The sequence below is a fragment of the Mycena indigotica genome, assembly GCF_014461135.1.
Source record: "Mycena indigotica strain 171206Taipei chromosome Unknown Mind.scaff0007, whole genome shotgun sequence".
Classification (NCBI taxonomy): Eukaryota; Fungi; Basidiomycota; class Agaricomycetes; order Agaricales; family Mycenaceae; genus Mycena; species Mycena indigotica.
In genome coordinates, this window is record NW_023503006.1 from 4,672,986 (window position 1) to 4,691,286 (window position 18,301).

The 18,301-nt window shown below is 49.5% G+C and overlaps 4 protein-coding genes across 4 annotated transcripts; 2 read left to right on the plus strand and 2 right to left on the minus strand.

Moving 5' to 3' along the window:
* Window positions 1-1,029: 1,029 nt before the first annotated feature.
* On the minus strand, window positions 1,030-2,827 carry MIND_00900100 (MYND-type domain-containing protein; the record flags this gene model as incomplete). The annotated part of the gene is made up of 7 exons (XM_037365646.1): window positions 2,177-2,827; window positions 1,969-2,126; window positions 1,824-1,916; window positions 1,667-1,777; window positions 1,373-1,619; window positions 1,213-1,324; window positions 1,030-1,166 (listed from the first exon to the last, which is right to left on the minus strand). The coding sequence occupies exons 1-7, from the start codon at window positions 2,807-2,809 to the stop codon at window positions 1,030-1,032; spliced, it is 1,491 nt and encodes a 496-aa protein (XP_037218888.1). The 5' UTR covers window positions 2,810-2,827.
* Window positions 2,828-3,479: 652 nt separating this feature from the next.
* Window positions 3,480-4,421, plus strand: MIND_00900200 (uncharacterized protein; the record flags this gene model as incomplete). The annotated part of the gene is made up of 1 exon (XM_037365647.1): window positions 3,480-4,421. One exon carries the CDS (start codon window positions 3,480-3,482, stop codon window positions 4,419-4,421), a length of 942 nt encoding a protein of 313 aa, XP_037218889.1.
* A 419-nt stretch (window positions 4,422-4,840) lies between these two features.
* On the plus strand, window positions 4,841-5,476 carry MIND_00900300 (ABM domain-containing protein; the record flags this gene model as incomplete). The annotated part of the gene is made up of 1 exon (XM_037365648.1): window positions 4,841-5,476. One exon carries the CDS (start codon window positions 4,841-4,843, stop codon window positions 5,474-5,476), a length of 636 nt encoding a protein of 211 aa, XP_037218890.1.
* A 713-nt stretch (window positions 5,477-6,189) lies between these two features.
* Window positions 6,190-6,720, minus strand: MIND_00900400 (uncharacterized protein; the record flags this gene model as incomplete). Its single annotated transcript, XM_037365649.1, has 2 exons — window positions 6,190-6,347; window positions 6,396-6,720. 2 exons carry the CDS (start codon window positions 6,718-6,720, stop codon window positions 6,190-6,192), a joined length of 483 nt encoding a protein of 160 aa, XP_037218891.1.
* Between the last annotated feature and the right edge of the window lie 11,581 nt (window positions 6,721-18,301).

The window sequence follows — 18,301 nt, forward strand, 5'->3', positions numbered from 1 at the left end:
TCTGGGTCTTCTCCAAACCCTTATCCGCCCGCAAACCTATCTTTTGGCGTTTCGCGACCGTCTTTAGTCACTTCCGAGTCACGCTGCGTGGGTACTTTCTTTTTGCGTCCTCTGGCTCGTTCAACCTATACATTATTCAAGTGTATATGGTGCTGGATCAGGCTGTCCTCGATATCCAGACTCGTTCTCTCCGAACAATATACACGGATATCATTTGTCGGAGCATTTTTTCGGCACTATGGATCGCTCGGCAGAGGGAGCTGTTGGACCGGGTATTCCCTGTCGTTGGTGGCTCCAAATGGCCCTTCCAATCATGTTGCAACGCCGTTAAACCCACTAGTTCTGTCGTCTGCGAATTGGTGCTCGTTTTGTGGGAGTACTTTCAAAGTTGGTTATCTCCCAAAGCACTTTGCCGATTTCGAAAATGGCCCCGTCAACATACTGTATTATAATAAAATTATAATATAATATTTTACATTATTATTACTATATTATATTATGGATATATTGTGCTGCGGAGGACCATGTTATGATATTCTTGTATTATTATTATGCATTTACCATAATAATATCATAATAGGCCCTGACCGATGGTCGGTCCCTCGTGCTGTAGACTCTCTCTATAGCGCGGAAGTGCATTTGAAGCTACGCGAACAACGTCAAGGACGCTATGGCAAGCGTTTGGTTGTCAGATGGCCTTTGAGCCAGAATTCAGCCGCAATGCAGCCGTTTTCAAGTTCGCTCAATGCAGCGGGTGGGATGATGATCACACTTCATTTCGTGGGCCAATCGCTCTTCGATTGCTTCCAACTCGCACACTCAGACGCCAAGCGGTTCATGCCACTTGGAGGATCCTTTCGTCCCCGTCTTTTGTGGATGTCTATGTCGCCTCGCAAGTTGTTGCTAAAGTCCGAGTCAAATCAACAATTAATCCTCAGGCTTCGTGAATTTCACAATATTCATTGGACAGAAACCTACGAACAGCTCTTTCAGTCTACCCCACCAGATGGTGTAAAGTAAATTCGTCGGTTATACCGTCAACTTGACGACAAACAACCCACGCTCCAGAGTGTTTACGATAATGTGCCCACTCTCAAAGTACGGGTAAGCTGACCACGCCCCGCCAAATACTGCTTCCCCGCCAATCGCGTCGTCTTCGGGATGGACTGCAATAATGTCAGTGCCGAACAGAGTGGGGAAATGGGGACACACCATCGAAGAACGCGGTCTCGAAGAAGCTCTTGCCAGAAGCATCTTCCGCGATCATGGATGCATCAACAACGCGGAGGCCGCTCTTGTAGTTGCTCTCGTAGATGAGGCCCTTCTGTGTCCCTAATCAGCGAGGATCGGAAACTACGAGCAGAATACGGACATGAACATAGAGGTTATGGTCGATGGCGCGCACGGGTGACTTGTAGTGGCCGGCCAGCTTCGGTGCAGAAAGGTCCTTGATGTCCCAAATATATGTGGTAGTCTTCTGGTCGGTGGCCCACCCGCGCGTGAACATTTCGTCCATCTCGTCGTTGAGGAACAGGTAAGACTGGTCCTTCTCGTCAAAGACCCAGCCTTGATGAGCGTACGCAACGCCATGGTAGAATGTTGCCGATATGATGACGGGGCTAGAAGGATTTCTAGCGGAACGCCTGTGGGGACTGTGGAGACTGACCGCGAAACATCAGTGATATCGTAGATAGTGAATGTATCCTCATTGAACGAGTAGCAGATATCGGAGCCATTGTAGTTGCGGTCGGGACCGTAATATGTCAGGCATTGAGCACTAAGAGTCAATTAGGACTGCGGAGGTTCATATAGGAGCAACTTACTCATGCACATAACCATCTTCGCCGGCGCAGCCAATTGTAGTCGGCTTCGATGGGTCTGACACATCGACAAAGATAAGCCCCGCGCCGCAGTCACTGTGGAAGATGTTGGTGATAATGCAAGAGAAAGGCGAGTCAGACGGCGCACTGAAGGCGGGGCTTTGCTCCAACAGCAACGATAAGGTTCTTGTCGGCATGGGCAACCACGTTGTGCGAAGAACCTTGAGGAAGACCGTCGTAATGGGCAGTGAGGTCGGTTTCAATGCTGAACTCCTTTGGCTCTTGGAGTAACACAGGGTCAAGTAGCTGGAACAGCGTCAATCCGAATGCTTTGTTATGAAACAGATGTCGCATACCTTGTCAAGGTCGAAAACTTGAATTCCATGGCCATCTGCCTCGCTGCCAATGTAAGCATAATGCCCGATCGTCTTGATGTCTCTCCAGCCGCTGTTCTCCGTCTGGGTGGGCAGTCGACCCAGATACGCAATTTGGCCCGTTGGGAGAACTTCGACAAACGCAGTTCCATCCATCTGGCCAACCAAGCCAAACTCTCTTGTCTTTCCTTCCTCGTCCGTATATGCCCAGCCCCATATGTCGTTGCCGACCTGGGCAGTGCTGCCCAGCTCTCTGTGAGGAGTAAACGAGTGCAAGTCTGCATTCTTGCACATGTAGGTGTTGTTCTTTTGCGAGCCAGCGTAGCCGTCGACGCAGGGGGTGAATTCCTTGATTGCGGAGAGACCGAGCATGGGGTCGAAAATACCAGTGCTATGCACGATATCTTGCCTAATGGACTCGACGACGGCGGTCATAGCATTCATCAACGACATATGCACCTTGCCGGATGTGTAGTCGGAGGCATGGGCAAACGGGACGTGGATGAATGGGAATTCGTCGCCACGACGGTGGCCAGAAAGAACCGGATTTGGGTTCGCTGATGCGAGCGATATACTGAGAATGAGTGCAGAAATGGCGGTGTGGAGGCTTTTCATCGTGAAGGGAGGACGAGAGATGCACTGCGCTTCTCACACCCCGCCATAGTCGGACCCGGGCTGACTATCAGCCTGTCATGCAAATCATCGAGTGATGAGGCATATGTGCGGAGCCATTTGTCGTAGTGTTGGGTGAGCTAGAAGGGGAAATGGAAAGGTGCACTCTTATTACAGTCAACCGCCACGAGCAGATACTCCCTTATGCCCACGGCGGTCCAGGCAGCCACACTTGAAGTTGAATCAACGGCATTCAGAGCGTGGTAAAGCTCTTTAACCTTTATGGCGTGAGGGCCGGCGACATGGAGAGACGACCAGTACAGCAGCGCAGACGCGCCCAAGAAAGAACAACGTCAAAGTGTTTGGACGGAAATGCTGGTTAGGTGGAAAGTCACTGACACGTCACGCGTCAGCTGACTGTGACAAGGCGTAGTTTTCACTAGTACTCCACACACCTGAGGCCGAGCGCAACTCTGCCCAACTGCTACCGTCGGGCTAGAGGGTCGTCGTAACCAAGCAGGTGAAACTAGTGGTTGTAATTATGCCCCGCCTCCATCCACACTGCCTTCGAAAGATTGGTATCAATATGCTCGCTAGAGCGCCATGCCACGGAAGCATGCACCATACAAATTAGCTTGTTGTGTAAATCTCTTCTTTCCCCTCCGTTCAGACTATGTCCCTGTTACGATTACGACAAGCTCCCCCACTCCAGTCGACACCGAATGCTAGTACCAGTGCGGGAATCACTGCGGGAGCGACAATTGGAGGCGTGCTATTCGTGGCTCTAGCAGTTGCGGGTGTGTTTGTGGTCCAAAGGCGAAGCGTGCGGAGGGAAAGGACGGCAAGAAGGGAGCCACGACGGAGCAACACAATTATGTCGTTCCAGACGGCGGGAGACGACAACGAAGCATTACTGGCTGAAGAAAAGTGGGGCAAGACGCCCACACACATTCATAATCAGTCGGAAGCCTCCAACAATGACCACCAGCGGACAGAATCGAGCTCGTCAACTGCCAGTGGTACACCGATCCGCCCACGAATCGAAATTTCCCATCTACCCCTCTCAACCGCGTTTGGCAATCCCTCACATAACAACGAAACCCTTTCAGCGCTATCTTCCGCCTGCATGAGTTCCGCTTCACCGAATGGTCCAAATCCCTCCCCACATTCAGCATTCGCGTTCTCTGCCTTTGCAGGTCCATCCAAACCACCATTACCCATAAACACAGTTGAAGCGGCGCGTACTGTCCTTTCTGAGCGGGATGGGAAAGCCCGAGACGTCCAAGAGCGAACGCCTGATCACCACCATTCACTTCACCCAGTCGCCGTTCAGCCCCTCCGCGGCGGTCCATCTACTGCTGCCCTAATGGATCTCCCTTCCCCACTCTTCTTTGATTCCTCCACCCCAATCTCTCCGTCACCGATTTCTGAGCTCGACGACACCAACACGGAACTCGGGACCACCACACTCGATGCGTTACAGCTCTCGGAGGTAATCGCTGCTGCTAACTGGGAGTGGCCGGATGCGCCTGGTGCGAGAGCCACAATTGCTGCGCTGGAATCATCGCAAGGCCTCAGGCCAGCGGGTCCTCGAAAGCCCAGCGGGAGGGTGTGATGGTGATTTTAATCTTACATGTACGATGGACAGTGCTACTTACTGCATCTGTACTCTTAGTGACGAAGAGAGAGCTATATCTACCCTTGCGGTTGCGTACCCCACTAAGGAGGAAGAATACATTCCCATACTCACGACTTGGACTGAAACAGTCGGCAACGCAACTTGCTATCTCCCCATTAAAAGCCAATACCAGCAGATGTCGACAACGATCTACCAGCAATAAGTGTGTTCTTCTTTTATCCACAATATCGAGAGTCTAAATATGGACCCCAGGTATACGGGCGTTGCTCTAGTGGCGCCGCGTTGGGGGCTATGGGGACGAAACGTTGGGCGGTTTATAAGGACCAAAAGATTCAGAGCAGTGTCCATTCAGAAAATGCCCGCCAGCAACGGTGAACTTCCCCTCTTAATCATGAATGAGCCCTAATTGTTTAGTATCTCTTGCCCTTTCCGTCCCCCTCATCGCCAAAAGCGACAAGCACGACGACGTCGTTGCTTTCCTCAAGAAAGGCGCCGAGCTTGTAGTCTCAGGCGAGCCGGAGACAATCCAGTGGTATGGCGTCAAGTTTACCGACTCGGACACCTTCGCCGTAATCGATGCCTTCCGCAACGACGCTGGCCGGGAGGCCCATCTCGCTGGCCAAGTTGCAGGGGCCCTCAATGCCAACGCCGCCACACTCCTGGCCTCCGACCCGCAGATCGCCAAAGCGGCCATTATCGCAAACAAGGTGGACCCGTTGAAACCCGCGACGATTGGCGTCCGGGTACTCCTCACGCCCAAGCCCGGCCAGACCAATGCATTGCGCGACTTCCTCGCAGGCGATGCGGAAAGGGCGCTTGTAGAGGAGGAGGACTTCATGCCGCTCTGGTATGCGGTCGAGTTCCCTGCCGACAAGTTTGCCATTATCGAGTTCTTTGAGGACGAGGCGGCACGCGGAAAGCATCTCGCTGGGAAAGTCCGTGCAGCCTTGTTCGCCAATGCGGACAAGCTCCTTGGTGCTGCACCAGAGATAGCACGCTTCGAAGTTATTGCCTCTAGCGTTAAGTTTTAGACTGGGAGGTCGTTTTTGTCGAATCTTAATTGCTTAGACATCCTGGTGTAGGAGTAAGTGCGATCTCAGAGAAATGTGAGGTTTCATTCGTGTCTCATCACTAAGACTGAGAGCCTCAAGGCCTCACGCTCCATGCAATACTGGTTGCATGTCCCATGAATCACATATACTTGGAAGGAAAACCAGTGGATAAAATTTAAATTTGTGGAGTTGGAAAGACTAGGGAGGAGATTGTGCTGCATGCAAACAAAGCATGTCGTCCTGCCTCCCGGCCGCAAAGAACAGCTCCTTCCAATCGAACGACGCCATTCGGGTGGGTGGAGCGAATGATTTAGTATGCCCGGCCTATGTCGGTACGTTGACGGGGCCATTTTCGAAATCGGCCAAGTGCTTCAGGAGCACTTGCCACGAAACCAGCATGAATGCAAACGACAGGGCTAGTGGGTCCGGCGGCGGTGCGGAATGACTGGAAGGGCAATTTGGAGCCACCAACGACAGGGAAATTTGGTCCAACAGCTCCCCCTACTAGGATAACTGTGACCCATGGTGCCGACAAAATGCTCCGGCAAATGATATCCCGTCCATATTGTTCGGAGAAAAACAATCCTGGATATCGAGGACAGCCTACTCCGGCACGATATACACTTGAATAATGTATAGGTTGACCGAGGCAGAGGACGCAAAAAAGAAAGTATCCACGCAGGGTCACGTGACTAAAGACGGTCGCGAAACACCAAAAGATAGGTTTGCGGGCGGATAAGGGTTTTGAGAAAACCCAAAAAGATGAGGTTTATGAAGGCGAGAATCGGAGTCTTGACGTCGAAAACTTGCAGATGTTGCTGACTCGGACTGACAAACGACGACTTCCATACTACTTGAAAGTTTAGAGCAACATGAGAAAGAGATATTTGTTGCTCACCATAAGTTACATATAATTGGTCGCTGCCTTCAGAGGGTTCATCTCTCGATCGCGAGCAATAGTGTCTATTGTCCCACAATGGTCTCGCCGACGGAACGATATTTTCTTCGCAAGAAACAAATTCCATTCTGTAAAGGAGCAATAATGCCCACTCCGGCAGTTTGCTATGCCGAAGAGAATGGAGGTATGCCCAAGATCGCATTGCGCCAGAAAAGGCCTGCCACAAGTGGCTTCCTGCGCATATTCTTGGCCGGAAACGATTGTGATTCCCATGGGCAGTCCGCTTCACCAGGAGAGACACTCGAAAGAGCCCTGCGATGTGCATCTCGGGAGATGGAAGGAAAGAGCAGGGTTGCGTGGTAAAAACGGCGGGCGACCAAGTATTTGCAAAAGCGGGTGTTCTATGAGTTTGGAGGTTTTCTGGGGGGTGAGATGGGGTTCCGTGTGTGCGTTCGAAGGGTGGCAGGTCTCAAGTTGTCCGGGAATCGAGAAAGTGGTAACATCATAAACTTTGAGGAGGTGGGAAAATGAAGGAGGGACGAGCAGAGATATGGAACGCTATAGTATCCATTATTGGTGTAGCGGTATACATCGTCAAGAATGTCGCGGAGCGGTTAGCAAAGCAGCGGGTGCAACGATGGTATTGTGAAAGCGGTTTCTGTCCATGGCATTGTCGGCGGGACCAGAGGGGAGGCTGAACAAGCCTGAACTTGGGCCTAAGAGGTGCTCATCGGGAGCGAACGGGATGAGGGGAAGGTTCCCGTTGGCACTGACGAGAGCCAGACCAAAAAAATTAGTTGCAATGCAAGGGACGGGGGAAGCAAACGCACTTGTGGACCCCAAGCTTGATTGCGAATGGGATTTCCACCGCATCTTGATACACAGCACCTTCGACCCATCCTCTATAACGCCAAACCATTCGGGAGGCTTGTAGTCGAAACCGAAGCGCAGTTTGGGCGTTATAACAGCAGCACACCGTTTATTCGACCGGCCAGGTGTTTGGGTCCCACGCAGCGTGCGCATGCAGCTCCGTTTTGGAAGAGGTTGTCGACTTCAAGAATCAAGATGGAGGTGGCGAAACAAAATCATATCAGCTTCGTCACAGCCTCCACAAATCAAGTTCTCTTCAACCAGCTTGGTTGGCTGCACAGCGATATCTTGGACGATTCTTACGGCCATCCATCCATAAGGGTGGCGATGTACCCTTACTTCAAGTTGTCGCTGGCCTCAAGCTCAACTCCCGTTTCGAATCATGTGGTTGACTACAAATTTGCATAGGTCCGAACACTTGCTAACTATTCCGAACGCCGAGCGAATATCCTGGAGGCAGGCGAATCGGCTAGCTTTCTAAAATAGAGAAGTTGCAATCTCAATCCATCTTGTGCTATACTTCGACTTACAGTTCCCAGTTCCCAATCCTGAAGAAGCGCAACAGATTCCCTGTTCCTCTCCCGTGTTACCAGCACTGGCAGTCGAAACTTGAATGTACCGCAAGCTTTAAAATTGCTCTACTTGGGTGCTACATCCTGAAAGTCTCCGCTCTTGAAGAGCTCTCCTCTCTGGTAGGGGCTGGCCCACGATCTTCGACATGATTCCGACACTCTCCGTTGTTGCTTTCCTCTCTTTATTCCTTGTTCTTTCGACGGTGCCTCACCATTGGCGAATGCGCAGCTTTGCCACAGGGTCGATTATTCTGTGGCTGGCGATTCAAAATTTGGTGCAGGGTGTGGATGCGGCAATATGAGAGCGAACCCAATCCTGTGCGGATGCCCATGGGCATCGCACATGGGCATGTGCCCATGGGTACCCATGGGCATGTCCTGCAGGATAGGTCTATCCATCCTGCAGGATGGGTCTATCCTGTAGGATAGGTACATATCCTACAGGATGGTTGCATTGTCCTACAGGATGGTTACATTGTCCTGCAGGATGGATAGACCTATCTTGTCCTGTAGGATAGATAGACCCATCCTACAGGATAGATATACATATTTTTATATAAGAATATCAGCAAGGGTTTCATGTCAACAATACGTTACAACGTGACTGCTCAGCGTGTTTGATGCTTTGCTTCCTGCTGCCACCTACCGCGATTGGTACAGGGCAAAGGGGAGGATGTCATCACCTGTGTTTTGTTCCCCACCACCACCACTCTCTCCACTACCTTCCTGCAACCCTCTTCACCCCAGTTACATTCAAATTGCCCCAGTCCATCTCCAACCACACCAGCGCCTGAAGTTGCCCCGTTCACATGGCTACTACAGCCCCAACATGTCCACCCTGTCCCTTGCATTCTTTCCCACCCCGCCACTCCTTCCCCCTCTGAGCTCTCTCCCATTTGACCAACACCGCTCGCAAGCATGACCATCATATGGCATAGGAGTGATGAGTCGTCACACAGCCCCTCACACTTGCCCGCCCGCCAAACTAGTGCGTGGCAAGCAGGCCAGGGCCGGTCGTTGGGTCCAGACATTCTAAAGTTTACATAGGAATATATAGTTTTGAGTAACAAAGAGCCTCCACACTCTCAGAAATTTTATGCAAATTTTGATGTGTGACAAAAAATCAGGCTGCGGCCAACTATTTTGAAAACAGCTGTAATTCCATCCTGCAGGATGGGTCTATTTATCCTGTAGGACAGGTATATTGCCATCCTGTAGGACAAATAGGATAGCTATCCTATAGGATTGGTACAAGTATCCTACAGGTTATATTAGCAGTATCAATACTACAGGACAGATATCTGCTATGTATCCTATAGAGAACTATTCCTACAGGACTGGTTGGTTAACCTATAGGACACGGGTTCAAGCATCCTATAGGATAAGTACACCTATCCTACAGGATAAATAGACCCATCCTGCAGGTTATGCCCACATCAGATTACTATGGGAAAATGCCCATGGGCATGTGCACAGGATTGGGCGCATTCTGGACAATATGGGAAACAAATCTCGATGTACTAATCAGTAAAAGTGTCAAAAAGTCTTTTAGATCTTTAGTCTTTGCAGAGGGTCTTTGGTCTTGGGCATCAGATCTTTTAGATCTTTGGTCTTTGTCCAGCAGTCTTTGGTCTTTAAAATTAATCTTTGGTCTTATTCTGCAATAATCTTTGCAGCCAACAAATACAAAATTTTTTGTATCAATGTGAGAAGGTGGGGAGTATATCACAAGTCAATTGATCATGAAGGTGTGAAGTTTTGGACAGAATTAAAAGGCTTTATTGTAACTATTGAGCTGCAAACCGTTTTTAGAGCCCCAAGTCATTCATCAAAATACGGCCCTAATGTTCCGTCACGTTGTCATGTGAATGACAGATGGCTGATTGCTGTCGGCGACTTTTCGCCGTTTTTCTTCCTTCCTCTTCCCCTCACCCCCCGCCCCCTGGACACCCTCCCATAGCCTCAATTCCACTCCTCAACACTCTACTGCCTCAATTCCATCAATCCACTAAGCTTTTCCCCTCAACGGCAAGTTTTCAAGCATCTCAAGCCCTTCATTCAAGTCCAAATGGCCCACACACAGCGATGGTCAAGGCTGCTGCAGCTCGGCTGGAGGGGATCACGGCTCGTTGTAAGGTCGAGCCTTGGGTAGCTCTGTAAGTCGTCGATGTTCTCCTACGTCATCCTCTGACCGCCTCCCAGCCCTTCTTTGCTTACCAATCACAATATCTTCGCTCAGCCACAACTTGTCCCCCCATCTCCTGCGGCCAACTCTTGCCCGTTTCGCCCCATCTTCGGAGGAGAGTGCGGGACGCCCCGTCGCTTCCCGAAGACCGAAGACTGAGCTCGTCGCTCTGGCCGTTCCCGCGCGTCGGCCGACGCATTGGCCATAATGGGCCGAAACTTGTCCTGCCTACTCCGCACTCGTTTCTGGCCCGAATCCCGCCAAACCTTTCCCACCTCCCTGTCTCCACCTCTACTCCTAACGACGGCCAACAACCGACGCGTTCTGGCCCAGCGCCCCTTCCCATTCCTGCCTTCCCCGCCTTCCCCCGCCACCAATCTTCGGCCGTTTTGTCACAGAATGAAGCATTTAGTGTGGACGGGTTGCTCCTGCAATCCTTGAAAGCTTCAGCCCAAACGGGCCCGCCGTTGCCTCCCGCCCACCCGCCCGCCTCTTCCGCGCCCCTTCCTACGTTCGGGCGCAACACCCATGCAGACAATGCCCCCACCGTACGCGCGTGGTGTTCTGCACCTGCATGGTCCAAGCAGATATCCTCGCGCTCAGTGGGACCGGCCGAACACAACACGACGATGATGTGTCAGATCTGGCCAGAGGATTTGCATTTTGATCAATGATTCTGGCCTGCGCCCGCTATAGGCGGGGCTGTAGTGTGTAGCTATTAAATTGTATTAACTATGTTGAATTTATTGCTTTTATTCCACCTGTTTAGCCCACAACACACTGTACATTATCAGTGGCAACGACGCAGGTTGCCACTGATAAGCCCCAGCGTTATCAGCAATTCCCCAAGTGGCGAATAATTGTTGGTGAAGGGGTGAATAATTGTGAAGTCCAAGGCAGATTTTCGCTAAGTCCAGCATGTAGGGGTGAATAAAGGTGAATAATACGACATAGGCTATCGGAATCAAGTCTACTATGTGACATGTGACAGAGTGTCCTAAAAAGGAACTTTTGGTTAATAACCACTATTCGGTACCTGTGCCATGCTGTTATATACCGTAATATGGAGTGATAAGCAGGACAACTTTCCAAAAAAGGAAATTTTCACCATTTGACGGTACAATCATCAGACTATGTCACAGATTGTCACAAAACCAAAGTTGTATATTTTGACTATATGAACAACTTTCATTTAGTAACCTATAGTGGCAGCTAAATAGTTGTGGCAGTACTAGCCAATCATTCACTGATTTAAAACTGATGAGCCTCTATCTCCGTAGGTACTTGATGAAAATACATAATTTAAGTACTGTCAGGAAGGTTTTAAAGAGTATTATTAATAAAACATGGTATCTGGTCGCCATAATATGATATAATCACTGTAGTTGCTATTCCATCATATAAAAGAGAATATCTGGTACTCCAACATTATAAGGAAGATGACTTATATAGCCAGAGACTCCAAGCTGAGGCTCTAGTGTGTCCATCCCTAATCCCAAGTCAATATAATCCCGATTATGCAGTGTATTTACTCATCAGTGGTATTTGATTTCCATCAACCCTAAAAGATAACCATGGATCTCTAGCTAGCCTGGGTGGATAAAGTTGGGAGGGAGCTTATTTGAAAGGTATATCATCCTACTATTGGTCTGCCTAGTCAGCCATCTCATCTGGTACCATCACATCAACCTATTGACTACCAAGCATGATTGAATACTGAGTTACAGAGTATTTTACTGATATCTTGGGACCCCATTCCCAACCATATAGCAAGTATTAGAGTTGGTCAATTACTGAAGACCTTTAGTGCTATATAACCTAGGATGGTGATATGCTGGTGATGAGGGGGCACCACTTTCTAGAAGGTGGATTATACCTCTACTAGTTCATATACTCAGGTTATTCAGATTCACAAAGGCTATGCCATGGTAAACCCATCATGTTTGGCATAGATAACACTGATAATGGTACTGTGAGAGATCCAGATTAGTTATGAGGTTGATTTAAGTACTGGACAGGTTCATTTGACAGTCTATATAACCCTACATTCAAGTCTTAGATCATACTTGAAATTAGTTTCTGATAGGGCTCGGCACCGTACGTATGTACCGTATACGGTACGGACTAAATGCGGACCTTACGGCGTACGGATGAGGCACCGGCCGGCCTTACGGTCCGAGATACGGTGGGTGGGCCGGCCGCGTATCACAGTCTCGGCGATGCCAAGCGTGTGTTTTCGGTCGGATCGACCGTTTCCAGGTGGACACCAGCCACCAATTGCAAATTTGGGGCCCAGGAAGCTGGAACAGTGGTCCGGTGATCCCATCACCATACGGTACGGATACGATACGGACCTGTCGGAGCTCCACGGCACGGACCTTTTGTCCGTCCGTACGTCCGTATGCCGTATGGCTACGGATACGGTGCCGAGCCCTAGTTTCTGACCAGTTGTAAGAGCGAAGGCACTCTCTTTTACTCTATGGGTACCTACTCTCTCTTCAGCTACTTTCTGTAACACATGCCAGAACCACAACTAATTACAGTACATAGTCCTAATAGATATCCAAATATACTCATATGCACACCTCAAAGTCCAATACTCAGTCTATAGCCCTCACTATTCATGTAACCTAGTTTTGCACCAAACCTGTAAATCCTGTAATCAAATGTCTGCCCCAATTCATCATTCAAGAACATACAGTCATCAATCAGAGTATGTGGGTACCTGGATATACCTCATTAACTATAGTTGACATATTTTGATCCATAATCAACAAATAGATCATGGCTGTATTGTTAATATGATGTGTAATAGCAGTCATGTGTATAAATGAGAATTACATGAGATTACATAGATAAAACATTATTAGAGGTATAATATCTCTTGGGGGTAACCCTCTGTATGCTTCCTACCTTTATCTCATGGGAGACTCCTTGCCTTCAAGTGAGATATTAGGAGATTGGCATAACACACAATATGCTATATACATAGGCATACAGAATGTCTAAAAATATATATACCTCTCCAAGCTATTATAGGGATCCATCAAACTATAAAACAACTTTGATTATGATTATCCATGCATTTCTCACCCAGATATCAAGCTATTATTGTGCTTGATCAAATTTGAGAGAGAAAAACTACCAAAAAGTGGTATAACAGTCTATTTCAAAGGTATGACACTAGGGTCATATCAGACTATATAAAGGCAATATGACCACCTGCCTACTAATGAAACAATCATCTGAATCCATGGAGAACTGGTGGAGATATGGCTAGATCAAAATGTCTGATAGATAATCATTGGCTACTATAGATATCCTGATAATATTTTATTGATAGGAACATTAACCCCACCATTCAGATATCCCTAGTAGTACTTCAATCAGCTCTGTGGCCTGTTTAGTTATAGAGATAGAGGGTTATCAGTTATATCTCAGCTGGTGATTGACTAGTCTAGACACCACCATTGAGTTGTCACTATAGGTTACTTAATGAAAGTTGTCCGTATAGACAAAATATACAACTTTGGCTTTGTGACGATCTGTGACATTCTCTGATGACTGCACTGTCCAATAGCAAAAATTCCTTTTTTGGAAATTTGTCATGTATCACTCTATGTTACAGTATACAACCATATTACATAGTCACTAAAACTACCAGCTCTACTATCTATTGACAAAAGTTCCTTAGGATGTTGTGTCACATGTCACATAGTGTGACTCCGGGGGGACTTGGTGAAAATGGCCTGGATTGTATTATTCACCCCTACATGCTGGACTTAGCGAAAATCTGCCTTGGACTTCACAATTATTCACCCCCCTTCACCAACAATTATTCGCCACTTGGGGAATTGCTGATAACGCTGGGGCTTATCAGTGGCAACCTGCGTCGTTGCTACTGATAATGTACAGTGTGTTGTGGGCTAAACAGGTGTTTTATTCACTCTTCGCATTGCATCTTCAAGAGTCTTAGGGGGTCTTAAATCAAGTCTTTATTGTAGTCTTTCATAATCTTTGGCAAAGACCTTAGGTCTTTTCCAAGACTAGGACGCTGCTGGAATAAGACCTACCATCTTTTGAGTCTTTCAGGTCTTTCAGGTCTTTTTGGCCTTGCCCAAAGATGTGATGCCTCGGTGCATCGCGGGTCCGGAGGGCCTCTGGGTAGTGAAGTGGAACCGGTAGGAACCCCGTTGTAACCTACGGGGCAGGAGGTGAGCAGATGCAGTATGCTCAGACTGGATACTGGAGTCCAGACATCCCTCAGGCAAAGGGTAATCGTAGCCTACGATGGAGGAAGCAGTTAAGGCGTACTCAGGCAGTCGTAGGGGTACGAGGAGAGGAAGAGACCAAAAGACGATGAAAGACAAGATCAAGTTACTATGCTACTGTCACAGAGTGATCTATCAACTGATGTATGACATTTGGCCGTGTACTATGCCTATACCCGTCACAGAGCCCCCCACACGGGCAATGTCGGACATCCCGGGTAAACTGCATCACAATGGCCCCCCAATCCTCTGCAACAAACCCCACTGAGACTTGAGAAAGAGGGGAAAAAATTTGATAGGCCAAATTCCCTCTAATTGGGCTAATCCTAGGTGCTGGCATGACCTGGTGGTAGTTGCTTGACATCCCCAGGTTGGTATCCCATAGTAGCAGCATGGGCACAGTAGAGCTTCTGGCTTCCTTGGTCCTGTATATTGGCTGCATCTGGTCTCAGGGTACTCCCTGTAGCAGCACAACTACAGAGGACCTTAGGTATCCATGACCGTCTACCTGTATGCTGCCCTCAGTCCAGGATACCATCATGGAGTAGCTAGCCCAGCTTGGGGGGAGAGTCCCCAGTGTACATCAAACCTCTGGCTTCCAAAGGTTCTCCTGTCCACGCAGCTTCCTCTATAGTGGCTAGCTCCTGCCCAGCTTGTCCATTCAAGAGGGGGAGAGTCCACTGTGTAAGTCAAACCTCTGGCATCCAAAGGTTCTCCTGCCTACACAGCTTCCTCCCTATATACCCCCTATAGCCCCCCACTTTTTTCTCTGTACAGACCGCAGGATCCGATACACTGCGGAACTGTGCAGGGAAAAATTATACGCCAGACAACCCATCTATCACCGACCCACAGAAACAACCAGCCATGGGAAAAAAAATTATGGCTGTAATGCTCAACACCATCGGCTTCAGTGCATATGTGAGGCAAGGATGAGCTGAGATTCCGAATTTTGATAAGGAGATCGGTGAAGATGGTGGCGGCTAACTGGTGGACCAGAGAAGGCAGCAGCAGGCAATACGGGAGATGAAAGGGATATGACGGCAGAATAGGAACACAGCCCGAAAAAGGCAGAGGGCAGCTCTGGGAGCTCACAACTAGTCGAGCTTGTGAGCCGCTGCAGAAATCCAATCGTATTGCCCTGGCAGCGGGCCTCTGTTCAGTTCTCGACACTAGCTCTTGACAGTCGGGCTTGTTCACTCCCATTCGCTATTTTCTTGCGTCCAGACCACCGAGGGTGAGAAGGAGGAGGGTAGAAGCAAGTGGAGTTGGAGTAGCTTGGGCACAGAGAACCTACCAATGACCCACTTGCGAACCAAGGCAGACGTGTCACGATTGTAGTCATCGATGTAATGGCGATGAACCGCGCGGTGTTCAGGTAGCATCGTGAAGTACAGGCATATATGATCATGAATGCGCGAACTTCTGGAATCCAGTAGTTCACTTATCAATTGCATACTGGATCCCACACGCGCCAACCATTGGACTACAACCATGGCACTAATAACAAATAACTGGTATCCAGTTACGATATCTCCCTGCCACGCACGATTAATACGCCGTGTCCATCGACTTTAGCCCCCCAGCACGAGCGTCGCAGTCGAGCACGGATAATATCTCCTGTCGTTGTCGCAGAGGATGGACTGTTTATGCATGGAAGCAATGACAGTGGCTGAAAAGAGGCAGTGTCGTCGAGCACTCGTTGATGCAATCCACGATGTTGGTTAGTTTCGCACTTGTTCCAGTTCTCCTCTCATCAGCTTTCCAACCCGTTCCCATTTGCAGCTGTTGTCCATCGAATTCGTCGCCACCCAGCCTTCGCTCATTCCCTTGGAAGCATTCGGCACATTCCGCCGACATAACTTCCAGCTCGCTATTCGGAAGTCGTTTGCGAGAAGGCGAGCTGGGCGAGTCGGTTGTAGGAGAACGCAAGGACGTGATCAGTGTACTCCCAGTCTACGATGTCAAGGTTGAGAGTGACGCAAGCGAGGGATCGCTAAGTTGTGTCGTGGTCGCAGGTGGATGCGAGGGGATTGAGTGAAGAACATGAAAATGTCGACAACATATCGTTGAGGGTGAATCTGGCTCTAGGACTAGGCGGAGGGAAGCTCTTCAAGCCCAGGACAGCAGAGATTGCGGATTGCTGCATCCGCTTGTGATTTTCGCAGTTCGGGAAGGGTTTCGGCCGAGATGGAACGGCTGACCAGGAGTTTGTGAATGGGAAGGTCGAAGTGGTTAGAACTCGAAAGTGAGACGACGACGGGCCAGGTTTGGGGAGCCAGAGTTCCGAGTTTCGAACGTCTCGAAGGTTGGCGGAGTAAGCCGTTTACCGCTTGATTTTGGGAACCACGAGAACGGTGGGCAGGTTAGTGTAGTCGGCCAACAGGACTCAGAACACAGCTGGAATCCAACCATGGCCCGATCGTAGACCTCGATCCTGTTCAGTAACCTCGACATTCGATAGTTCGCATTCCGCCCTTTCAATTCCAACTTTTTATGTTTGGACACGACTTGGAATTGACAATGACTCGGGAGGAGCCGGCATAATGTTACTGAGCGAGTTGACGACGAGTTGTGCGCAGAGGAGAAGGAAATGGGGTTGACGGAAGAATTGACGTGTTATATAATCGATGTCGGCGGAGTAAACCGCTTGCCGCGCGGTTTCGTGAGCCAGCGAGAAAGATCGTGTATAAACGGGCTGGATTGAGCGGTGAATCCACGGAGCCTGGACCGCACACGTCTGGGATCCGACCGTGTCCTGGTCGCCGACCTCGACTCTTTTCCTATCCAGCTGGTCTACCCAAATCCATGTAGGGGGTATATAGGGAGGAAGTCCGCCTTAGCGTCATCATCGACCCGGACAGCAGCCACAGCACGTCGTCCACTATTTCGTTTCGTGAACCCACGAGAACACCGGCAGCTGGGTCGTGTGGCAGGCCAACGGGACCCGTAACACAGTTGGAATCCAACCATGTCCGGGCCGTAAACCTCAGCCCAGCTCAATATCTCGACATTTGGTAGTACTCCGCCATTTCATTTCCAGCTTCTCGCGATGTTTCGTCATTCGGGAACGGGCTTGGAGGCGAATACGGGAAGACGAGAAGGACAAGATTCGATGTCGCCGTTGTCAGAATATCGATTTAGTGTCGTTGGAGGTAGCAGCCCCAGGACTGTTGTTGATGTCGCAGCTTCCGATAGCGGTGACGAGCCACGGGTTTCATTGAAGGGTCGATGGTGTTAACATGGTAGTCGAGATGGCATTCTGAACGGGGATGCAAAGGAATTGGTCGATTGTAGATACACACCAGTCGTTCGAGCACTTCCTTGCTCTTCTTGTCCCACTCCCCGCCTGTTCGAGTCTACTTTCGCAGCGTTCGCTCGGCTCAGAGCACTAGCTCGGTGGAGGACACTGAGCGCGAAGAAAGCTGAGATTGGCGTGAGCATTTAGGCAGTAGGGCTGAACCACCGTTGGAATCCAACGGTGCAAAGTTCTACTGCCAATGGCCCGCTCGCAAACTACTTTGTAGCGCGAGTCGACGGAGCCTCTGCTCATCCGTCAATGCAGCATTCACGGCATCGATCTTCCTCCGTTCGAGGCTTTGCAAGTTGTCGAGATTGTCGAGTGTGAGGAAGAAGGGCCGCTTTCTTGGAGGTTGGGAGAGAAGATATCGAAACCAGCCACGACACGTCACACGCACGTGACATCTTCGGCACTTCGACCATCTTTTACACAACGCTCGCTCGCCCCCCAGTTAACTCGATGTTCGACAGCCATCGTTTCGCGAGCTCACGAGAACAGTCTCGCGCGGATAGATGCAGACAAGCTGGGTCTGCCAAGCCGATTGACTCATTGGTTTCTTCGCTCTTGTGGGTGACAATCTGATGGTCCGAATAGTACCAAGGGCAGCAAATGAGCGCTAAGTGATAGAGACAAGGCGCTGCTGGAATCCAACAGCGTAGAGTCTCCATTGTTCGCTGCTTACTCGGGAACTGGATTACGTTGCACGT